The sequence below is a fragment of the Carcharhinus amblyrhynchos genome, chromosome 9 (genome assembly GCF_965287045.1).
Source record: "Carcharhinus amblyrhynchos chromosome 9, sCarAmb.v2.hapA, whole genome shotgun sequence".
In the NCBI taxonomy this organism is placed as follows: domain Eukaryota; kingdom Metazoa; phylum Chordata; class Chondrichthyes; order Carcharhiniformes; family Carcharhinidae; genus Carcharhinus; species Carcharhinus amblyrhynchos.
Genome location: NC_137332.1, coordinates 10,879,175 through 10,903,937, shown reverse-complemented (window position 1 = coordinate 10,903,937; position 24,763 = coordinate 10,879,175). Strand labels below are relative to the sequence as shown.

At 46.4% G+C, this 24,763-nt stretch overlaps 1 protein-coding gene across 1 annotated transcript in view; it reads right to left on the bottom strand.

The window, feature by feature from the left end:
* Positions 1-315: 315 nt before the first annotated feature.
* The window catches only part of pigk (phosphatidylinositol glycan anchor biosynthesis, class K), a 133,285-nt gene continuing 108,837 nt past the window's right edge, over positions 316-24,763 (bottom strand). The window contains exon 11 of the mRNA XM_080195161.1: positions 316-931. Coding sequence (XP_080051287.1) covers positions 815-931 — 117 coding nt within the window. The 3' untranslated portion in view covers positions 316-814. The remainder of the gene's footprint in view (positions 932-24,763) is intronic.

Here is a 24,763-nt window from a genome sequence, read left to right as displayed (position 1 = left end):
CCCGGAGGAAACCCACGCAGACACAGGGAGAATATGCGGACTCCACACGGACAGTGGCCCAACTCGGAAATCGAATCCGGGTCCCTGGCCCTGTGAGGCAGCAGTGCCAACCACCGCGCCACCCCACTGACAGCTGTCCACCTGACATGACTGCAGAGTTCGGAAACTCTGTCCATAAATAAGGCCTGATTCGCCTCATGAACAAACAGAAACAAATCAAAGAAAATTAATGCAAATTCTGAACAGATGTTTTATCCTTAATCGTGATATTTGTCTACTGTGAGAGGTTAAGACAGAATAATGCAACTTTGTGGGTAATATTGTCAGACTGTGTCAGGCGTTTCAGAATATATTTTATTTTTATGACTGCTTACAATCAGTCAAAGCATCTTTTTCGGTCATTTTTACTGGAACAAAGGTAGCGTTCAAGCGTTGGTTTGTTTCCCTTCGCTCCAACGCTGATGTTTATGGTGTAAATTCAGCTTGAGTTTAAGTCATGGTCTGACTGAACATCAGAGATGAGTAAAACAAGTCCCCCTTACTGAGGGGCTTCGCCCTGCAGCCAAGTTCTGGATATTCCAGCCAATTTACACACAAGTGTAGCTTCACCTCAACTCTAAACCCCTGAACACACCCTCAAGCTCACCCCCTTCCCCATTATTTTACCCTCAAGCCACGCTTCCCAAAAAATAAAAACCTCAAAAAGAACAAACAAAAATAATTTACAGCAGTGCATTACGCCGACAGGCAAATCCTTCTCCGGGGGCCGAGGATTGAGGAACGGGCCCTCCCATTGCCAGCTCAGCAACATCTATCAGAAGATGTGCTTGAGGTGCTTCAGTCCGTAGCTTTTGAAGAATACCAGGAGGATTAGTGTCCAGAGGCCCAGGATAAAACCGTCTGGGGGATGCCAGTCTTTTTGCTTTGGTTTCTGAAAGACAAGAAAAAAGAAATGATCATCAGGCTGTGTTGGCATTTAAAAAAACCACACCTGCTGAGTGGACTTTCACAGTCAGCTTACGGATATATGAATTAGGAGGAGCAGGCCATTCGATCCCTCGAGCCTGTCCTGCCATTCTGTAACACCATGGCTGACTGTGGCCTCAACTCCCCATTCTCTGCCTGCCTTGTTAGTCAAAATCTATCCAATGTTGCCTTAAAAATAAACTTTGAACTTGCCTTCCCTGCTCTCTGGGGAAGATTCATGACCTCAGAGAAAGGATTTCTTCTCATCTCCAGTTAAAAACTCTTTATTTTTAAACTGTGTCATAGAATCCCTACATTGCAGAACCCATTCGGCCCATCGAGTCTGCACCAACTCTCCGTCAGAGCATCTCACCCAGGCCCTATCCCCGTAACCCCACATATTTACCCTGCTAATTCCCCTAGCCTAAACATTTGGGGTGGCACGGTGGCACAGTGGTTAGCACTGCTGCCTCACGGCGCCAGGCATCCGGGTTCGACTCCTGGCTTGGATCACTGTCTGTGTGGAGTTTGCACATTCTCCCCACTCTGCGTGGGTTTCCTCCGGGTGCTCCGGTTTCCTTCCACAGTCCAAATGTGTGCGGGTTAGGTGGATTGCTAAACTGCCCCTTAGTGCCAGAGGGATTAGGAGGGTAAATAAGTAGGGTTACAGGGTTAGGACATGACAGGATTGTTATAATGCAGGCTCAATGGGCCAAAATATGATTTTGGGACACTAAGGGGCAATTTAGCATGGTCAATCCACCTAACCCACACATTTTCAGACTGTGGGAGGAAACTGGAGTACCCAGAGGAAACCCACGCAGACATGGGGAGAATGTGCAAACTCCACACAGACAATGACCCAAGCTAGGAATTGAACCCAGGTCCCTGGCTATGCGAGGTAGCAGTGCTAACCAATGTGCCGTCCCTTAGTTCTAGTCTCTCCCACAAGGGGAAACAACCGTTCAGCATCCATCTTGTCAATTCTCCTCAGCATCTTATACGTTTCAACAAGATCACCATCCATTCTTCTCAAATTTAATGGACACAGACCCAGTCTGTGCAACCTTTCCTCTTAAAGTAACTCTGTCCCCTTAAGGTATCAGTGGGATGAATCTTCTCTGAACTCCTTCTAACACATTTAGATCATAGATCATAGAACCCTACAGTGCAGAAAGAGGCCCTCCAGCCCATCGAGTCTGCACCGAACACAATCCCACCCAGGCCCTAACCCCATATCCCAACATATTATACCCACTAATCCCTCTAACCTACACATCCCTGGACACTAAGGGGCAATTTTTTAGCACGGCCAATCAATCTAACCTGCACATCTTTGGACTGCGGGAGGAAACCGGAGTACCCGGAGGAAACACATACAGGCACGAGGAGAATGTGCAAACTCCACACAGACAGTGACCTGAGCCGGGAATCGAACCCAGGGCCCTGGAGCTGTGAAGCAGTGGTGCTGACCACTGTGCCACCGTGCTGTCCCCCGCTTTCCTAAACATATCCTTTCCTAAATAAGACCAAAAATGTACACTGCACTCTGAACATTCTGTACACTGCGCTATACTGTGATCTCACCAATGGTACAACTATAGCAAAACATCCCAATTGTTATATTCCACTCCCCAATAAATGGCCACATTCCACTTGTCTTCCTAATCTCGTGTTGTACCTGCTTGCTAACTCTTCCTGATTCATGTACCCAGCCTTTTGAAAGGATGGGACGGGAAGCTCTGGATTTCTTGCTAAAAGAGCACTGCTTGGTTCGAGGTATTAGCAAAAAGGATTTGAACAGAGGAGTGACGGACTGAACTAAAATCAGGGGAGCTTTACGTGGTTCGAAAAGGTATCACGGTTATTGATTCAGACTGCCAGAGAGAACTATCTGTTTTTGCAAGGCTGACATGGAGATCAAACCTCTCTATCCCTCCTTTTTAAAAAGATTCTTTCATGGTGTGGCCAGCATTTACTGCCCATCCCTCATTGTCCTTGAGAAGGTGGTGGTGAGCTTTCTTCTTAATACAAAAGTGTCCAGAGGGGTAATTTTTTCACACATAAGATGGTGAGTGTCTGGAACAAGCTGCTAGAGGCAGTAGTAGAGGGTATAATACCTTTTATAAAGCATTTTGATAGTTACACAGGTACGATGGGTATAGAGGGATATGGGCCAAATGCGAGCAATTGGGATTAGCTTTGGGGTTTAAAAAATAGGTGGCATGGACAAGTTGGGCCGAAGGGCCTGTTTCCACCCTGTAAACCTCTATGACTCTAACCACTTCAGTCCATGTGCTGTAAGTACACCCACACTGCTGTTAGGAAGGGAGTTCCAGGATTTTGACCAAGTGACAGAGAAGGAACAGCCGATATATTTCCAAGTCAGGATGGTGAGTGGCTGGGAGGAGAATTTGCAGGTATATCTTAAAGACACTCCTTAAAAACCACTTCTTTGAGCTTCTTCAGCATGTTCAAGGCAGAATTTAAATGTTTGTTGTGTTGTTATTGTTTTGGGCTGAAAGAACATAAGAACTAGGAAGAGGAGTGGGAAATTCAGCTCTGCCATTCAATATCGTCATGGTTGATCTCATCTCAGCCTCAACTCCATTTTCCTGCCCTTTCTCCATAACCCTTCAACCATTACTAATTACAAATCTGTCTATCTCCTCCTCAAATTTACTCAATGGTCCAGCATCCACCACACTCTGGGGTAGTGAATTCCACAGATTCATAAGACCATAAGATGTCAGAGCAGAATTAGACCATTCTGTCCATCGAGTCTGTTCCACCATTCAATCGTGGCTGATATGTTTCTCAACCCCCTTCTCTCTGTAACCTTTGATCCTCTCACCAATCAAGAACCTATCTATCTCCATCTTAAAGACACTCAATGACCTGGCCTCCAGAGTCCTCTGTGACAATGAACTCCACAGTTTCTGGCTGAAGAAATTCCTCCTCATTTCAGTTCTAAAGGGTGGTCCCTTTATTCTGAGGCTGTGCCCTCGGATCCTAGTTCTCCGACTAATAAACATCTTCCCCGGGTCCACTCTATCCAGGCCTTTCAGTATCCTGTAAGCTTCAATGAGATCCCCCCTCAAACTTCTAAACTCCATCCAGAGTCCTCAGATGCTCTTCATACATCAAGGCTTTCATTCCTGGAATAATTTTTGTGAACCTCTCCTGGGCCCTCTCCAAGGCCAGAATATCCTTCCTTAGAAATGGATTCATCACCCTTGGAGGGAGACAGTTTCTCCTCATCTCCATTTTATCTTTATTTGTACAGCTGCCAGACCATGTTATTATAGAATCATAGAATTCTACAGTGCAGTAGGAGCACATTCAGCCCATCGAGTATGCACTGACCACAATCCCACCCAGGCCCTGTCCTCATAACCCTATAATTTACCCTAGCTAGTCCCGTTGATCCAGAAGGTCAATTTAGCAAGGCCAATCCATCTAACCTGCACATCGTTTAGACTGAGAGAGGAAACCGGAGCACTTGGAGGAAACCCACACAGACACGGGAAGCCAAAAGCGAAAATGCTGGAAAATCTCAGCAGGTCTGGCAGCATCTGTTTTTCTCTCCTTACAGGTGCTGCCATGCCTGCTGAGATTTTCCAGCATTTTCGCTTTTGGTTTCAGGTTCCAGCAGCCGCAGTAATTTGCTTTTAACCTTGACACGGGGAGAACGTGCTGATTCCACACAGACACTGGATCGAACCCGGGTCCCTGGCGCTGTGAGGCAGCAGGTGCTAACCACTGTGCCGCCCACAGATCTCTGAAAACAGCAGGCTAGATAAGGTAGTTAAACGTAGAAACATAGGACCAGGAGAAGGCCATTTGGCCCTTCGAGCCTGCTCTGCCATTCATATGATCAATGCTGATCATCCAACTCAATAGCCTAATCCTGCTTTTCCCCCCATAACCTTTAATCCCATTCGCTCCAAGTGCTGTATGAAGAAGGCTAGTCTGACTCGATTCTTGCCTCTGAAGAGTTAAAATATTAAGTACAAAAAAAAGTTACATAAAGAGCTCAGGCAGAGAAATAATGATGAGACGGGATTGTTTCATGCAGGCAGTGTTCCGTTAGTTCAGCTAAGAATCTAGCAAGTCAGTGTTTGCCATTTAAACTGATTGCATCTAAACTCATTGGAGTTCAATCTAGCCCGTGTACAGCCAGCTGCAACACACAATTTGACCACATTCGACGCGAGATTGCTGCTTCAAATATCATGTGAGCTCGGTGAGGTGCGCAGATTATTTTTTTTTTGCCAAGCACATTTTAAATCCTGTTGCGGGATTAAATTGAACTTCTGTTCCAATTATGCAGCAGCCGCCACTTGCTCTCTCTGCAATGCTTCACACTTCGAGTACTTTTGAAAATGGTGCATATACATACATGGGAGCCGGGGGTGGGGGTGGTGGGGCGGGCGCGGGGGGAGAGGGGGGAAGGCAGAAAACAAATTGGAAGCCACAGTCCATTAACATTCTGTTGGGCTAGCCGGTCTCAAACAGTAATCTATAACATGCGGCTGCTGCATTTAAAATCGTCCAATTAACATGCAAGTCCATTGTGTAGGTTGCTTTGCACTTTTCATCATCCAGTTAGTCCCATCAATCATTCCATTTATTAACATCAGATGTGCATTCCCCCAGAAGTGGCAGCTGACCTCACTGACAAATTACCTCTGCCCTTGGCCGTTTTGCTGTGAAGCATTCTCACACAGCGCAGCCTAAACAATCTCACCAACGATCTTATCTCCAATACCGTTCTCCTGGCCCTTCTCCCCTGCAAGAATTCAAACGTTTTTGTTTCGATTCACCAGCCACACGTCAATGAACTCACTCACTTCCGGCACCGCAGCTGACGCAGAGTTGACTTTTGATTGAAGGCAGAGAAACCCGTGTGGAAGCTCTGCCTCGTGACTCCAGGGACCTGGGTTCGATTCCCGGCTTAGATCGCTGTCTGTGTGGAGTTTGGGGTTTGCATGTTCTCCCCGTGTCTGTGTGGGTTTCCTCCAGGTGCTCCGGTTTCCTCCCACACTCCAAAGATGTGCCGGTTAGGCGGATTGGCCATGTTAAATTGACCCTTAATGTCGGGGGGGGTTGGGTAGTGTAAGTGTGTGGGGTTACAGGGACAGGGCCTGGGTGGGATTGTGTTTGGTGCTAACTCGATGGACCGAATGGCCTCTTTCTGCATTATAGGATTCTATGATTCTACAAACAATACTGTTTAAGGATTCAGGTGTCCCAACGCGCTTTGTGGCAGGTGAAGTATTTTTGAAGCTGCTGTTGGAATGTAAGGAAGTGTGGCAGCGACCTGCACACAGTCACTTGTGCACAGCAAGCTCCCACAAACAGCAATACCAGAGTGACCAGCTAATCTGCCTTATATTAGGATAATTCCCTGCTCTCCATTTAAAAGGTTGGACAGGTCCTCAGTTTAACATCTCAGCCAAAAGACAGCACCTCAAACAATGCAACAGTCCCTCCGCACAGCATTGGGATTGTCAGCTCAGATTCTTTCTCTGTTCAAGTCGCTGAAGAAGGACGTGACTCAGAGACAAAAATACCATCCAGTGAACACCACAGCTGACAGACTTAGGGAGGGGGCAAGGCCACAAACCAATTGAGAATTTATCAGCTCTGGGAGGCGAGGGGAGAGGAAGGGAGGGTGTGTGAGAGGGGAGAGGAGGGGTGGAGGTGTGGAAGGGGAGGGGTGGGGGAGTGTGGGAGGGAAGGAGTGGGGTGGTGGTGTGGGGGGGGGGGGGATGTTGGTGGTGTGGGGGCCAAGGATGGGGGGGTATGGGAGGAGAGGGGTGGGGGTGTGGGAGTGGAGAGGAGAGGTGGGAGGGAGAGGTGTGGGGAGGGAGAGGTGTGGGGAGGGAGAGGTGTGGGGAGGAAGAGGTGTGGGGAGGAAGAGGTGTGGAGGGGGGCTGGGGGGGAGGGAGAGGTGTGGGGAGGGAGAGGTGTGGGGAGGGTGAGGTGTGGGGAGGGTGAGGTGTGGGGAGGGAGAGGTGTGGGGAGGGTGAGGTGTGGGGAGGGAGAGGTGTGGGGAGGGTGAGGTGTGGAGGGGGGCTGGGGGGGAGGGAGAGGTGTGGGGAGGGAGAGGTGTGGGGAGGGAGAGGTGTGGGGAGGGTGAGGTGTGGAGGGGGGCTGGGGGGGGGGAGGGGAGGTAATGCAATCCCAGATGCCAGGGCTGTGGATGCCCTGAAGTTTACAGAAGGCAGCCGGTGGGAGGGCAGCTAATGGGTAGCCAGCCAGGAGCACAGTGGAGCAAAAAGGAGTGAAAATCTGGAACTCCGGCCACAACCGCACCCCCTCCCCCTCAAAACAACCCAAACAAATTAATATTGAGGATTGAGGAAAAATATCAGAATGCAGATTGATAAATTTTTATTAGCTGAGGTCATTCAATGGGACTAAATTACAGACTAGCCTCAATCTAGATCCATACCTGGGTTTTAACTCTACTTTTAATACTTGGTCTAGGTGGGAGCATTCCTCCTCACTTCTCGAGAGCACTCAGGTCCTACCCTGCCAGCATGGTTCCCCGTTCTTCTCACATCCGTTCCCCTGCTCCCCTTGCACCCCTGCCTCTCTCGCACCCCCGCTCCCCTTGCACCCGTTCCCTTCGTGTCCCTGCTCCCCTACTGCCCACTCCCATGCTCCCCTCACGCCCGCTCCCCTGCTCCCCACACGTCCTCTCCCCTGCTCCCCTTGTGCCCACTCTGAAATGGGCGGCTGAAGAAATGCCCATTTGGGGATGCCCAATATTCAAACATGTGCTGCCTGCTGTTGAGGCCAAGGCTGTGAGGTTAAGCACTCTATTCCTGTCTCTACATCTTTAGTAGTTTGGAAATTATTCTTAATTAGTGTTTTATTAGACACACCATAACCAAAACTCAGGAAATTAGGAGGGAAGAAGTGTGTTAAGCTAAGATACCATGCTGTCGTGTAATAGAGGAGGGCGCAATGTGTATATGAGGAATTGTGAGGGTTGAGAAGGTGAGAGCGCCATTTGCAGTAAGAGGACATTCTGAGGCTGAGGGTACTGTTGTGTGAGGGAGGGTGAGATCCTACGTAAGCTTAGCCCTAGTTGCTTCAGTCTGTGCAAAGATATTTCTGCCTATGTGACTAACTCTGCTAAGCTGACCAACTGTAGCTGGCTTGACTACATTAGAATCAGGAGGCATGATGGGTTAGCGAAAAATTGTCTGCATTCCTGATGGGTACACAATGCAGGCAAACAACAACTTAACAACAGCTGCAAGGATTGTTTTTCTAGACAGAGAAAGCCTGCCAAGGATTTGGCCAGTAATGAGATAAGGGTTGAAATATATTTTGGAACTGTGTTCAAGTTCAGTACAGTGCCTGCCTGGGAAGCCAGTCTCCAAGTTCGCTTTTTCTTTTGTCATGTTAATTTTTTTAAGTTCTGTTCAAAGAAAAGCCTTTTAAACTCATCCCAAGTGCCGTCCCCTCGTCTGTTTAAAGGAATGAATGGATCCAACAGGGATATTCGAGCTTTAAGCTATAGGTTAGCCTCTGGAGAAATGTAAAAACTGCATCCTTGGGGAACTGAAGGAATTTTTTATTCCCTGCAGGACACAGGGGAGGCTCAAGATGTTTCAGCCATTCTACCGAGGAGAACACGGCAGGGTTCCTTCAATACAGGATGGGAAATCTGAAGCTATGAAGGCAGAGTGCAATCATCAGGGCGTGGACGGACTTGCATAACGAGAAACAGAATTGGAGCCTTGGGAGGCTGCTGAGTTAATGGAGAGAAAGTCAGAAAATGAAGCATCAGCCACAGCACAGACAGTGTCAACTGAAATGTAACTGGATAGGCAGCAACACGGTTTTGGTGAAAGGCTGTGTGATGTTAACACGTTGATACTGAATCGTATCAGAACAGGTCAAAGGTTTACTGCCGGCCAAGGTATGCAACTCAGACACACGTATGTTTTATAAACAACTGCCTATTTTAATCAATGAGAATTAAACCTAATTAGGGTGCAACTGGACAGCACGGTAGCACAGTGGTTAGCACTGCTGCTTCACAGCTCCAGGTCCTGGATTCGATTCGCGGCTCAGGTCACTGTCTGTGTGGAGTTTGCACATTCTCCTCGTGTCTGCGTGGGTTTCCTCCCACAGTCCAAAGATGTGTGGGTTAGGTTGATTGGCCATGGTAAGAAATTGCCCCTTAGTGTCCAGGGATGTGTAGGTTAGAGGGATTAGTGGGTATAATATGTAGGGATATGGGGATAGGGGTGGGATTGTATTCGGTGCAGACTCAATGGGCTGAAGGGCCTCTTTCTGCGCTGTAGGATTCTATGATAGGGGTCAGCCGTGACTCAGAGGGTAACACCCGAACCATTGGAGTCAGGAATTGTTTCCCCTCCAGAGTGCCGGTGTTGGACTGGGGTGCACAAGCTGAGAAGTCACACGACACCAGGTTATCGTCCAATGGGTTTGAAGTGCAGCTCCTTCATCAGATTTAAGGGGAGAGGAGAGAGATACAAAAGGGTCCAACTTTTTCACACAGAGGGTGGTGAGTGTCTGGAACAAGCTGCCACAGGCAGTAGTAGAGGCGGGTACAATTTTGTCTTTTCAAAAGCATTTAGACAGTTACATGAGTAAGATGGGTATGGAGGGATATGGGCCAAATGCAGGCAATTGAGACTAGCTTAGTGGTAAACATTGAGTGGCATGGATAAGTTGGGCCAAAGGGTCTGTTTCCATGCTGTAAACCCCCATGATTTTATGATCTTGTCCCCTACAGAGGTGTGAGTGCAAAATCCAGGTTGGAACTCCATGGTGCAGTACTGAGGGAGTGCCACAGCACTGAGGGAGTGCCACAGCACTGAGGAGTACCGCAGCACTGAGGGAGTGCTGCAGCACTGAGGGAGTGCCGCAGCACTGAGGGAGTGCCGCAGCACTGAGGGAGTACCACAGCACTGAGGGAGTACCACAGCACTGAGGGAGTGCCGCAGCACTGAGGGAGTACCACAGCACTGAGGGAGTACCGCAGCACTGAGGGAGTGCTGCACTGCTGGAGTTGCTGCCTCGCAGACAAATGTTAAGCCAAGGCCGTATCTGTTCTCACAGCGGGGCTAACAAAGGCTAAACCGCAGCAATGGAGTTCCCCAGTGTCTTGGCCAACATTCATTTCTCAACCAAACATCATCACAATCATATGGACTATGGACATAATCACAAGCACACAATGGACTATAAACACAATCATGGACTATTATTTAAATGGTGGAAAATTACAACATGCTACAGTGCAGAGGGACCTGGGGGTCCTTGTGCATGAATCGCAAAAACTCAGTCTGCAGGTGCAGCAGGTGATCAAGAAGGTGAATGGAATGTTGGCCTTTGTAGCAAGGGGGATAGAATATAAAAGCAGGGAGGTCTTGTTGCAGTTGTACAAGGTACTGGTGAGGACACAGCTGGAGTACTGTGTGCAATTTTGGTCCCCTTATTTGCGAAAGGATATATTGGCTTTGGAGGGGGTACAGAGAAGGTTCACCAGGTTGATACCGGAGATGAGGGGGTTAGCTTATGAGGAAAGCTTGAGTAGATTGGGCCTGTACTTGTTGGAGTTTAGAAGGCTGAGAAGTGATCTTATAGAGACATATAAGATAATGAAGGGGCTAGATAGGGTAGAGGCAGAGAGATTCTTTTCACTTAGAAAGAAAACAAGAACTAGAGGGCACAGCCTCAAAATAAGGGGGAGTCAATTTAGAACAGAGTTGAGGAGGAGCTTCTTCTCTCAGAAGGTAGAGAATCTCTGGAATTCCCTGCCCATTGAAGAGGTGGAGGCTACCTCGTTGAATACGTTTAAGTCACAGGTGTATAGATTTCTGATCGGTAAAGGAATTAAGGGTTATGGGGAGCAGGCAGGTAAGTGGAACTGATCCACTTCAGATCAGCCATGATCTTATTAATGGCGGGGCAGCTCAAGGGGCTAGATGGCCCACTCCTGCTCCTATTTCTTATGTTCTTGTGTTCTTATACCGGGTTATTCACCTCATTGCTGTTTGTGTGACCACTTTGTGTGCAAACTGGCTGCCACTCATCCCTGCATCACGAGATTTGGCCATAAAGCACTTAGGGAGTGTCCTGAGGATGTGAAAGGCGCTCAATAAATGCAAGTCTTTCTCTCTTTTGAAATCACAAACTAAAAAAACTAAAAGCTCATATTTGTTGTTTGAAATTGCACATTCCTTATCTGGATTAGGAACCACAAACCAAACTCAGTGATTACAAATACGAGCACAACAATTACTTATATTCCTGACCACTGGTGTTTCAATCACATGAAAATTCCAGGGTGTGTGTTTTGTTTTGCTTTAATCTTATATCTTGGTGGTTATTAGGTTTTATGCATCTAAATATCACTGGGGTACATCTATTCTTGAGCTGGACTCTGCAAGATCAATTGAGTTCTGCTCATTCCTGAGTTAGTCATTGGCAATGTGCCTCTGGTATTCTGTACTCCATTTGCTTCTGCATTTATAGACTTGCAAACATAAAGTAAAGTTTATTTATTAGTCACAAGGTTTACATTCATACTGCATGAAGTCACCGTGAAAATCCCAGAGTCGCCACACTCCGATGTCTGTTCGGGTACGCTGAGGGAGAATTTAGCATGGCCAATGCACCTAACCAGCATGTCTTCCAGACTGAGGGAGAAAATTGGAGCAGCTGTGAGGAAAATCCACACAGACATGGGGAAAATGTGCAGACTCCAAACAGACAAGCTGGGAATTGACCCAAGCTGGGAATTGAACCTAGGTCCCTGGCGCTGTGAGGCAGCAGTGCTAACCACTGTATCATCGTGCTGCCCACCACATGTTGCTTTTGTTATCATATCCAGAGTTTGGTCACCTCCAGAATTGGCACCCTTTCTCTGGGTGAAGAAATCTCTGCCCTCGGTGGTTGGCCCATTGAGTCCGTTCCGCCATTCGATCATGGCTGATCTGCTCCTCATCCCCATTTTCCCGCCTTCTCCCCATAACCCTTCAGCCCATTACCAATTAAAAATTCGTCTAACCCCTCCTTAAATTGACTCACTGTCCCAATATCCACTGCACTTTGGGATAGCGAATTTCACAGATTCACAACCCTCTGGGAGAAGTTGTTTCTCCTCAACTGTTTTAAATTTCCTATCCCTTATCCAAAGACTACGACCTCTTGTCCTAGAAAGCCCCACAAGAGGAAGCATCTGCTCCATGTCTACTTTATCCATACCTTTTATCATCTTGCATGCCTCAATTTGGTCTCCCCACATTCTTCTAAATTCCAGAGAGTATAGGCCTAAAATAAATGCAAGTTCTTTCTCTCCTTCAAGCCGATAATCTTCACTTCAAATATTTTGGCCAAACAGCTGGTGTCTGTGCCGCATTCTACGTAATTCTGCTTGGCGGAACAAACTTTAACTAACTTGGGAGAATATCACTGATTACTGTTCTCTCGAATTGTGCGTCCCATCAATTCCTCACAGCGTGTCCCACACTACATTGGCAGTAAAGAGCAAAGTGTCTGATTTCTTTGCTCAGCAGGTTTTTATTCTTACTGCTTCCAAGAAATAAATCAAAAGTGGCTCGAAAACAGCAGGAATACAGCCCAGTTTTCCAATCAATTGTCCTCATCGGGTACATCCGAGCTTTAACAAAATTATATAGAAAAGTGGCTAATGTACAAGCCGTCTGCTATCAGGGGATATGTTTTCTTTCTAAATTAAGTTTCAGCATGCAGTCATTCATTTCTTAGGTGCCTTGAGAATAAGATGTATAACTGAGAGCCACATCAAAGGACAGTGTGGTGTGGGTGAGTCAGGTAAAGGCCAGAACAGCAGCACGGTGGTACGGCAGTTAGCACTGCTGCCTCATAGCTCCAGGGTCCCAGGTTCAATTCCAGCCTCGGGTCACTGTGTGGAGTTTGCACGTTCTCCCCGTGTCTGCGTGGGTTTCCTCTGGGTGCTCTGGCTTTCCTCCCCACAGTCTATAGATGTGCAGGTTAGGTTGATTGGCCATGATAAGTTAACCCTTAGTGTCAGGAAGATTAGCTAGGGTAAATGCGTGGGGCTACGGGGACAGGGGCTGGGTGGGATTGTGGTCGGTACTGACTCGATGAGCCGAATAGCCTCCTCCTGTAGGAATTCTATAAACAGGTAAGGACAACAGGACTTCAGTGAAGAAGCACGTGGTTTGTGTGTGACAGACCAATAGTTTCACAATCACGTGGACACTCCAGTGCACCACTGAATAATGGAGGTGCTCATTTTTGAAGTAAGACCTTGCCTGCTCGCTCAGAAGAATGTAAAAATTTTAAAAACAGCAGGGGAAGTATCATTGAAATTGTAGAAACCCTACAGTACAGAGTAATCCCTGGTATCCGGGCCAATATTTATCCTTCAATCAACATCGCTACAAAAAAATTGAATCATTATTTGTCTGCGTGGGTTTCCTCCGGGTCCTCTGGTTTCCTCCCACAGTCCAAAGATGTGCGGGTTAGGTTGACTGGCTGTGCTACATTGCCCTTAGTGTCAGGGTAATTATGTGCGGCTACTGGAATAGAGTTTGAATGAGATTGTGGTAGGTGCAGACTCGGTGGGCTGAATGGCCTCCTTCTGCACTGTAAGGATTCTATCATTACCACATTACTGTCCGTGGGAGCTTAATGTGTATAAATTGGTTGCCACATCTCTTACGTCGCAGCATTGATTACACTCCAAATGTACTTTAAGGAAAGATTCTGAGATGGTCAAACATGCTACACAGGTCTTTTTCACTGGCAGGTTTTATGCTTTAATTAAGTTCGAAATCTCAAACTGCCACGGTGGAATTTGAGCTTTATTGTCGGGATTACTAACTCAGTCGCACAGTCATTACTCTGCTGCACCCTGACGCCACTACTGAACTTTTTGGCTTCTTCATTTTTCATTAGGTCAGCGCTGTGGGAAAAATCTATTGCGGGATTACAATACTGCACCTTGGATTAATAGCCACTGTTTGGCCTCTATCCTCTCCCTAATTATACGTTCCTGCATTAAACTTGTCTTTTCAATTCTCGAAGCCCCCCAGCAATAACTCTTAATTCAGCTGCAGCTTGTGGGGGCGGTGATATTCTCAGGGTACCTGGCACGGTTTGTTAAAATAGGCTTCACAAAATTCCACACACTATTAGCTCCTTCCAGCTGGAACCCAATCTACAAGATCACACGGTGGTACAATGGTCAGCACTGATGCCTCAGTGCCAGGGACACGGGTTCGATTCTAGCCTTGGGTCACTGCCTATGCGGAGTTTGCATGTTCTCCCCATGTTTGTGTGGGTTTCCTCCAGGTGCTGTGGTTTCCTCCCACAGCCCGAAAGATGTGCTGGTTAGATGCACTGGCCATGCTAAATTCTCCATCACCCCAACAGACACCAGAGTGTGGCAATGTAGGGATTTTCAAAGTAACTTCATTGTAGTGTTAATGTAGCCATGATATGGAGATGCTCGTGATTACCAAATAAACCTGCTGGACTTTTAACCTGGTGTGGTGAGACTTCTTACAGTATTAATGTCAGCCTATTTAAGACACTAATAAATAAATACGAACGTACAAACTTTATGAAGGACGCTATCATTCCCTCATCTAGCCTATGTGACTCCACACCCACAGCAGCCCCCTAAAATGGCCTAACAAGCCACTCAAGTTGTCAAGAATGTCGTTCATCACCACCTTCTCAAGGGCAACTTGTAATAAATGCTGGCCAGCCAGTGACTTCCACAAATTGAGAATGAATAGAACAAAAAGTATATATTTTTTTCATTTGGAACAGACCATCCCAGCAACATTCCAAATTCAAGGGAATACAAGACCAGTTTGCCACTTTGCCTCAGAATTTAACCCTTGTATCATTTTGGTTTGTCTAAGCCACACCTCCTCAAAGGTTGGTATATCCTTCCTTCCTCTTGGTGTCTGGAACGGAAAGTACTACTCAAAATGGAGTCTGCGCAAAACCACCCCTTCTGCATTTTTACATCCCAACCATCTCCAGGTAAAGGTCAACATTCCATTTGCCATTTTTTAAAAAATTCATGGGATTCACAGGCAAGACTAGCATGTGCTGCCCACCTCTAACTGCCCTTGAGTGGAGTGGCTTGCTGGGCCATTTCAAAAAGCAGATAGGAGCTAACTGCATTGCTGTGGGTCTCAAGTCATGTGTAGGCCAGACCAGGTAAGGACAGCAGAGTTCCTTCTCTAAAGTGAACCAGATGGGTTTTTCCAACAATTGACAATTGACTGAGACTAGCTTTTCAATCCCAGATTATAAGGGCAGGGAGATTATGTTGGAGCTGTACAAAACTTTGATTAGGCCACAGCTGGAGTATTGTGCGCAGTTCTGGTTGCCCCATGACAGGAAGGATGTGATTGCACTGGAGAGGGGGCAGAGGCGATTCACCAGGATGCTGCCTGAGATGGAGCATTTATAAGGAGAGGCTAGATAGGCTTGGGTTGTTTGCTCTGGAGCAGAGAAGGCTGAGACGGGGTGGGGGTAACACCTGATCAAGATGTAGGAGGAGTATGGACAGGATACACAGGAAGCAGCTGTTCGCCTTGTTGAAGCATCAATAACGAGGGGCATAATTTTAAGGTGAGTGGCAGGAGGTTTAGAGGGGATCCGAATAAATTATTTTTACCCAGAGGGTTGTGGAAATGTGAAATGCACTGCTGGGAGGGTAGTAGAGGCGGGTAGCCTTACAATCTTTAAAATGTACGTGGATGAACACTTGAAATGTCACAGCATTCAAAGCTATCGATTGGAAAATGGGATGAGTGCAGATTTAGTGTAGTTTTGTTGGTACAGACACGATGGGCCAAAGGGCCTGTTTTATCTGTGAGACTCTATGACTATTATTAATTGAATTCAAATTCCACTAGCTGGGATTGCGGGATTTAAACCATCGCCTCCAAAGTATTAGCTTGGTCCTCTGGATTACTGATCCAGTGATATTCCAAATGTAATTCCTGTTGAGACAATGGTATTTGTGCGCCAGTTTTTAGTAATTTATGGACATGGATACCTGAATCCTTTTACTCTTCCGGAGCTCTTAGTCTCTCACCATGAAGAAAATATTCCAATTTGTCTTCATCAGAGCTGAAATGGATGACTTCCCAGTTCCGCACATTTAACTTTCATAGTCTGCCCATGTCTCTTTGTAGCTTGTTGCTCCTATCTACACAACTTGCTGTGTCTCCTAACTTACTGTGATCTGCAGGCCTGGAGAGGCAACAACCTATTCCTTCATTCAAGTCTATTAACAGGGAAAGGTTCTGGCAACTCCCTGGGTAACATATTTGCTACATCATACCAAACAGAGAATACCTAGAAAACTGTGTGCAGTTTTGGACGCCTTTTCTGAGAAAGGATGTTCTTATTCTTCAGGGAGTGCAGTGAAGGTTTACCAGGCTGATTGCGGGGTTGGCGGGACTGATATATGAGGAGAAATTGACTAGATTAGGATTATATTCACTGGAGTTCAGACAAATAAGGGGGGATCTCAAAGAGACTTATAAAATTCTAACCTGACTAGATAGGATAGACAGTAAAAAGTCTGACAACACCAGGTTTTAGTCCAACCTATTTATTTGATAATATACTCACAAGCTTTCGGGGTTAGTCCCTTCGTCAGGTGAATGGAGAGTTCTGGCCTCAGACAGAGCATATAAAGCACAGACAGTCTGTGCTTTATATGCTCTGTCTGACGCCAGAACTCTCCATTCACCTGACGAAGGGACTAACCCTGAAAGCTTGTGAGTATATTATCAAATAAATAGGTTGGACTAAAACCTGGTGTTGTCAGACTTTTTACTGTGTTTACGCCAGTCCAACGCCGGCATACCCACATCATAGATAGGATAGATGCAGGGAGGATGTTCCCAATGGTGGGTGGAGTCCAGAACCAGAGGTCACAGTCTGGATTCGGGGTAGACTATTTAGGATGGAGATGAGGAGACATTTCTTCACCCAAAGAGTGGTCAGCCTGTGGAATTCATTACCACGGGAAGTAGTTGATGCCAAAACATTGAATGTATTCAAGAGGCGGCTGGATATAGCACTTGGGGTGAATGAGATCAAAGGTTATTGGTAGAAAGCAGGATGATCAGCAATGAATAGTGGAGAAGGCTCGAAGGGCCAAATGGCCTCCTCCTGCTCCTATCTTCTATGTTTCTATTCTTGTAACTAATTGCCAGATCATATCACAAGGTTATCTCCAATTCTGTGGACTCTTGTTTTAAGTGCTGAATTGTATCAAATATCTTTTTCGAGTTCAAAGCACTACATCCACAGAGGCTGTGGTTACCTGCCTTGATAAGTGACATGGAAAAATTAAACAAGATCACTCTAACATCCATTGCTTATTTTGCAAACCTCAAACACCATCAAACAATGAATAAACTTCTATATTTACTCCATGAGAAAATCAGATTCCCTCAGAGACACAGCAGCAATTCTTTTCCCTCTCCCACTGTCAAAAGTCAGATCTATTCTTGTGGGAAAGGCAAAACTAAATTAGTCAATTGTAAGGATGTAGATGTGTCAAAGTAGGACAATGGTCTTGACATGGTCATCCCACGTTGCATACAAAGTCTGGAGCAGCAGATACGATTTACCATTCAACAAGGTGGCTCATTCTTCAATAGAGAATTAGGAATTTCACCCAGCTACAGATTGGGAAGACCAAAAGCCATTGGCTGGGATTTTTCCAGTCCCTCCATGGCTAGACCCAGTGCAGAGAATGCTGTGGGCCGGGCCAGCCAAAAGATTTTTGACTTTCGGCGGGGCTAGAAGTTTCCGGCACCGGACGTGGCTGGAAAACCCCAGCGATTGCCATTGGAAACATCACAAACCTCATTCCCTAACCACTGACTCCAGCCCTGTCAGCTGACCATTGTCTTGAGGCTGAATCAGACCTGGGGCATCACCCAACCGGATAGATGGTCTTGGAGATGGAGAGGCTATGTCTGTCTCCACAACATCTCCCAGCTCTGCCCCTAACACAGCTCATCTTCTGATGAAACCATTATCTCTGGCTTCGTCAGTCCTCAACTTGACCACCCAATGATCTCTTCACAAGCATCCCATCTTCCAGCCACTATAAATGTGAGCACTTACAAAAAACTATGCTGTCCTTATTTTACGAGGGGAGACAATGGCCCAGTGGTATTATCGCTAGACTATCAATCCAGAAACCCAGCTAATGCTCTGGGGACCCAGGTTCAAATCCCACCACAGCAGATGGTGGAATTTGAATTCAATAAAAACATACCTGGAAATAAGAATCTGCTGATGACCATGAAACCATTGTCGATTGTCGGAAAAACTCATATCGTTCACTAATGTCCTTTAGGGAAGGAAATCTGCCATCTTTACCTGATCTGGCCTACATGTGCCTCCAGAGCCACAGCAATGAGGTTGACTCTAAACTGCCCTCAGCCAACTAAAGATGGACAATAAATGCTGGCCAACCAGCAAAGCCCATTTCCACGAATGAATAAAAAAAACTCACATCCAGTTTTGCTCACCAACCTGCATTAACTCAAGGACAGCTTCTGCCATCAGGCTTTTGAACGGACCTACCTCGCACTAAGTAGATCATTCTATACTCCCTGGCTATGACTATAACACCACATTCTGCACACCCTCCCTTCAACAGTATGCATTGATGAAAGGTATGCTGGTAAGGTGCACTGACCTGAACAGGTGCCAGAGTTGGCAACTAGGGGAATTTCACAGTAACTTCATTGCAGTGTTAATGTCAGCCTTGCTTGTGACTAATAAATAAACTTTACTGCATAGCACACAAGAAACAATACTTTCTACTGTACGCGATTACATGTGATAATAATAAATCAAATCAAAGTATATGTCCCTTGTCTCACACACTATAAACAAAGTATATGTCCCTTGTCTCACACACTATAAAAATTCTTATCCTGATCTTCAAACCTTTTTGTGGAGGCCACCCCCCCCCAGTCTCTGCAGCCTCTTCCAGCCCCTCATCCCTCTGAAAGCATTGCACTCCTCCAATTCTGATCTTCTGCACATCACCCATTTCCATTGCTCCCCCTCCTTCCCCCCTTCCACTTGTAACTGAGCCATCAGTTGCCCAGGTCCTATCCTCTGAAATTCCAATGAAACAGGCTATCTGTGCAGTATTGCATTGCTGTGTGTGACAACCTGCTGTGTGGCATACTGGTCGCCACTTTCCCCACAATACAGCGAGCATGTTTGGAAAATAATTCACTGTTGGAAAAGCTCTGTGACGGATGGAGATTGTGAAAGGCACAATGTAATCATCAAATCCCTACAGTGCAGACGGAGGCCATTCGGCCCATCAAGCCTGCACCAATCACAATCCCACACATGCCCTATTCCCATAACCTCATATATTTACCCTTCTTTTCCCCCCGACACTAGGGTCAATTTTAGAATGGACAATCAACCTAACCTGCACAGCTTTGGACTGTGGGAGAAAATCGGAGCACCCGGAGGAAACCCATGCAAACCCAGGGCGAACGTGCAAACTCCACACAGACAATGACCCAAGGTTGGAACGGAACCCTGATCCCTGGTACTGTGAGGCAGTAGTGCTAACTACTGCACCACTGTGCTGCCCAAATCAAAGTGGAGAATGTGGACAGCATGGTGGCACAGTGGTTAGCACTGCTGCCTCACAGCGACAGGGACCCGGGTTCGATCCCAGCCTCAGGTCACTGTGCGGAGTTTGCTCCAGGTGCTCCAGTTTCCTCTCTGTCCAAAGATGTGCAGGTTAGATGGATTGGCCATGCCCCTTCGTGTCAGGGGAACTAGCTAGGATAAATGCATAGGGCTGAGGGGATAGGGCTTAGGTGGGATTGTGGCCGGTACAAACTTGATGGGCTGAATGGCCTCCTTCTGCGCTGTAAGGTTCTATGATTCTAAATGCCAGTCTCTTTTCCCCCCAAGGAGATTTCGACAATTGAAGAGGAGATAACAGGAAGATGAGAAGAATACGATTATAGTAGACAGCTGGGTGTGGAGGCCCTCAACAAATCCCAGCTACAAATTTAATATTTTCCGCCTTTTTTTCCAGCCTTGCTTTCATTTTTCTTTAATATGTATAGAATTCAAAAGCAGAGAGATTATGTTAAGATTGGTTAGGCCACACTTGGAGTACTGTGCAGTGTTGTGGCCTCGACTTTACAATAAAGGATATAAAAGCAGTATCGAGAGCTCAAGAAGGATTTGCATGAATGAAACCAAACCTAATAGGATACAGCTTTCAGAACGAGTTAGGGTGTCTCCTTCAGAAAAAAGGCCGAGAGATGACCCAACAAATGTCTTTAAAATTATGCTCACAATGTTCAGCACCATTCATAATTCCTCAGAAGAAATCCATGTCTATATGCAGCAGCGATAGCTAGGCTTAAATCACTAAGTTAAAAGTTAAAGTTTATTTATTACTCACAAGTAAGGCTTACTTTAACACTGCAATTAAGTTACTGTGAAATTCCTCTAGTCATCACAGTCCGGTGCCTGTTCAGGTTAATGCGCTTAACTTTCAGAATGTGGGAGGAAACCGGAGCACTTGGAAGAGACCCACGCAGACATGGGGAGAATGTGCAAACTCCACACAGACAGTGACCCAAGTCAGGAATCAAACCTGGGTCACTGGCGCTGTGAAGCAGCAATGCTAACCACTGTGTCACAGTGCCGCCCCAAATGGCATACAGACGTAGGAGCCGGGAGCAGGGGTGGGCCATTCGACCCCTCAACCCTGTTCTGCCTTTCAATAAAGGCATAGCTGATCTGATTGTAACCTTAACCCCACATTCCTGCCTACTCCCCAATAACCCTTCACCCCCTTGTTAATCAAGAATCTATCCAGCGCTGCCTTAAAGTTATTCAAAGACTCTGCTTCCACTGCCTTTTGAGGAAGTGAGTTCCAGAGACTCATGGCCCTCTGAGAAAAAGAACTAGTTTTGCACCACCCAAGTGCCAGGCGATGACCAGCTGCGACAGGAGAGAATCTAACAATCTCCCCCTCACAGTCAAGTGTATTACTGTCCCTGAATCCCGTGCTACTGGGGGTCACCATTGACCACAGCACAGTCAGATAAATACTGTGGCTACGAGAACTGCAGATGCATGGAAATACTATGACCTAGAGTTCTCCTCCAAACCAATCATCATCCTGATTTGGTGACCCATCACTGTCACTGGGTCAAAATCCTGGGACTTCCTCCCTAACAGCACTAAGAGTGTACCTACACCACATGGGCAGCAGCGGTTCAAGGAAGCCCCTCACTGCCACCTTCTTGAGGGCAATTACGTGTATGGATCACCACAACCTGTCCTGGTGCCTCCTTGCAGACACCGTAGTAGTTAAGAAAGCCCATCAACACCTCTATCTTCTCAGAAGACTAAGGAAATTTGGCATGTCAGCTACGACTCTCACCACCGTTTACAGATGCATCATAGAAAGCATTTTTTCTGATTGTATCACAGCTTGGTATGGCTCCTGCTCTGCCCAAGACCGCAAGGAACTACAAAAGGTCGTGAATGTAGCCCAGTCCATCACGCAAACCAGCCTCCCATCCATTGACTCTGTCCACTTCCTGCTGTTTTGGCAAAGCAGCCAGCATAATTAAAGTCCTCACACACCCCGGACATTGTCTCTTCCACCTTCTTCCGTCGGGAAAAAGATACAAAATTCTGAGGTCACGTACTAACTGACTCAAGAGCAGCTTCTTCCATGCTGCTGTCAGACATTTGAATGGACCTACCATGCACTAAGTTGATCTTTCTCTACACCCCAGCTATGACTGTAACACTACATTCTGCATTCTCTCGTTATCTTCTCTATGAACGGTATTCATAGAGTATAGCGCGCAAGAAACAATACTTTTCACTGTATGTTAATACATGTGACAATAATAAATCAAATCAAACCAAATCAAATCAATTAGGGATGGGCAATAAAATGCTGGTCTAGCCAATGACACACCCCATGAAAGATTTTTAAAAAATTATGGAGGGTAAACATAGAGAAACTATTCCCATTTGTGGGGGTTCTGAAATCTACAGTCTGTTTTTATTTATTTGTGGAACACGGCCATCACTGGCTGGCCAGCATTTATTGCCCATCCCCGGTTGCCTTTGGAGGGCAGTTGAGAGTCAACCACATTGCTGTAGGTCTGGAGTCAAGAGTAGGCCAGACTGGATAAGGACAGCAGATTTCCTTCCTTAAAAGGGCATCAGTGAGCCAGATGGGGTTTTTCCACAATTGACAATGGTTTCATGGTCATCAGTAGATTCTTAATTCCAGATAATACAGATTTTTAAAAATTTAATTCATATTTCACCATCTGCCGAGGTGAACCCAGGTCCTCAGAACATTAGCTGAGTTTCTGGATTAATAGTCTGGGGATAATACCACGAGGCCATCGTCTCCTCAATATAAGATAGCAACTAATAAATCTAAAAATAAACTCAGAAGGAACATCATTAGTTAGAGAGTGACTATAATGTGGAAGTTATGATGGCAAGAAGCAGCTGAGGCAAATGGCACAACTTAATCTATATAAATACATGGGAAAGTGAAGAATGGGCAATTCTGATAGATAGAGTTAAATGGAGTGGGATCATGGGCGGCACAGTGGTTAGCACTGCTGCCTCCCAGCGCCAGGGACCTGGGTTCAATTCCCGGCTTGGGTCACTGTCTGTGTGGAGTTTGCACATTCTCCCCATATCTGTGTGGGTTTCCTCTGGGAGTTCTGGTTTCCTCCCACCGTCTGCAAAACGTGCTGGTTAGGTGCATTGACCCCAACAGGCGTCCGACTGTGGCGACTAGGGGAATTTCACAGTAACTTCATTGCAGTGTTAACGTAAGCCTTACTTGTGACTAATAAATAAATAAACTTTACCTTTAATTTACATCATGTAGATCACAGGCTGGTGTACGTCAACTGGGCTGAATGGTCACTGTGCAGTAATTCTGCGTCAATTTGCAGTTACAAGCGTTACCTGGTGGCACCAGGGTGAGCAGTTTGTGTGAGTACTTCCAAAGTATGAAAGAACAGATGGGATTATCTCCCCCTCCACAGATAGCTTTTGCTCCCAAGCCATTCTTCAAAGTCATCACGCCAAAGATTGTATACAGCCTGGTCTGACCTCAGTAGCAGACAGCACTGTCATGAAGCTGTCTTCTCAGTCCCAGTGCTACTTTGAATATCCCCTGGCTGTGATAGCAGTGAAGGATAGCGTTAATCATCCCTCCACATTATGCATTCCACTCCCTATCAAAATCCTCCAGCACCAAATTGAATAGATTCCCCGATGGTTCCAAGCGGACCGTCGCATCATTCCGACTGTTAATAGTCTCTAAGCCAAGCGATCTCAATCAAATTATGTGTCCCACTGTCTGCTAACTAACCGAATCCTTTCAAAGCAAATCTGGCAAAGTCAGGCACAAGCTTTGCAACTGCAGCACACCTCCCTTATTCTCTCTCATGTAGATCCTCATTGACTTTCAAGATTGTAAAGAAACCTCCGGGGCCCTTATTCTGAAGCAGATTAGTGATGAGTGCAGCCCCTGTGATTCTCAAAGGAAAGTAATAGTGTGCAAGTTGAGCAATGTGTACTGCCACTGCTGCTTTATACCTACAATGATTCCACAATGGCAGATGTTTGATATTTTCAGAACAAAGGGGTGGGCGTGATTTCAGAATTCGACCTAAGCCAGCTGGGAGAGAATCCCAGATAAACGCCTCTGTGCAAAGGGTTGGGAAGTTAGGGACTTACTCAAGAAAAGAGGCGGCTGAAAGATCTGGTGAGTAAACTGGAAAGGCAGGGCTGATAAAAACCAAAGCAGAGTGAGTATGATGGGTTTAAGGAGCCTGAGTTTGCACGCTGTCTTTGTTCATCTTCTTTAGCCAAGTCAACATTGCTGGGTGCGACTCTTAAACCTCTTGAGCAGGACGTGGCTTGCCACTCATTATCACATCCAATAATGCTGCAATATCGACCTCTGTTTTAATAATGGTGGGTAGTTATTAAGTGCTTTTTTTTTATTCATTCGTGGGACATGGGCATTGCTGGCTAGACCAGCATTTATTGCCCATCCCTTGTTGCCCTTGGTAAGTTGGTGGTGAGCTGCCTTCTTGCATCACTGCAGTCCATGTGCTGTGGGTTGGCCCACAATGTGTTAGGGAGGGAATTCCAGGAATTTGACCCAGCCACTGTGAAGGAACGGTGATATATTTCCAAGTCTGGATGGTGAGTGGCTTGGAGGGAAACTTGCTGGTGGTGGTGTTCCCAGTTATCTGCTGTCCTTGTCCTTCTAAAATGGAAGTGGTCGTGAATTTCAAAGGTGCTGTCTAAGGGTTTTGGTGAATTGCTGCAGTGCATCTTGTAGATAGTACGCACTGCTGCTACTGAGCATCGGTGGTGGAGGAAGTGCATATTTGTAGATGTTATGCCAATCAAGTGGGCTGCTTTGTCCTGGATGGCGTCAAGCTTCTTGACAGCTGTTGGAGCTGCGCCCATCCAGGCAAGTCCTGTACCTTGTAGATGGTGGACAGTATTCAACTCTTGCTATTACAGAGAGTGCAGTTAGTACTGTCAAGTCTGACTTTGCTTTCTGTTCAACTTTGATTGTGGAAATATTACTGCATGCAAATTGGCTCCCCCCAACCCCCTTCATTTCCTACATTAGTGACTATGCTTTGGAAGTGCTTACTGGCTGTAAAGT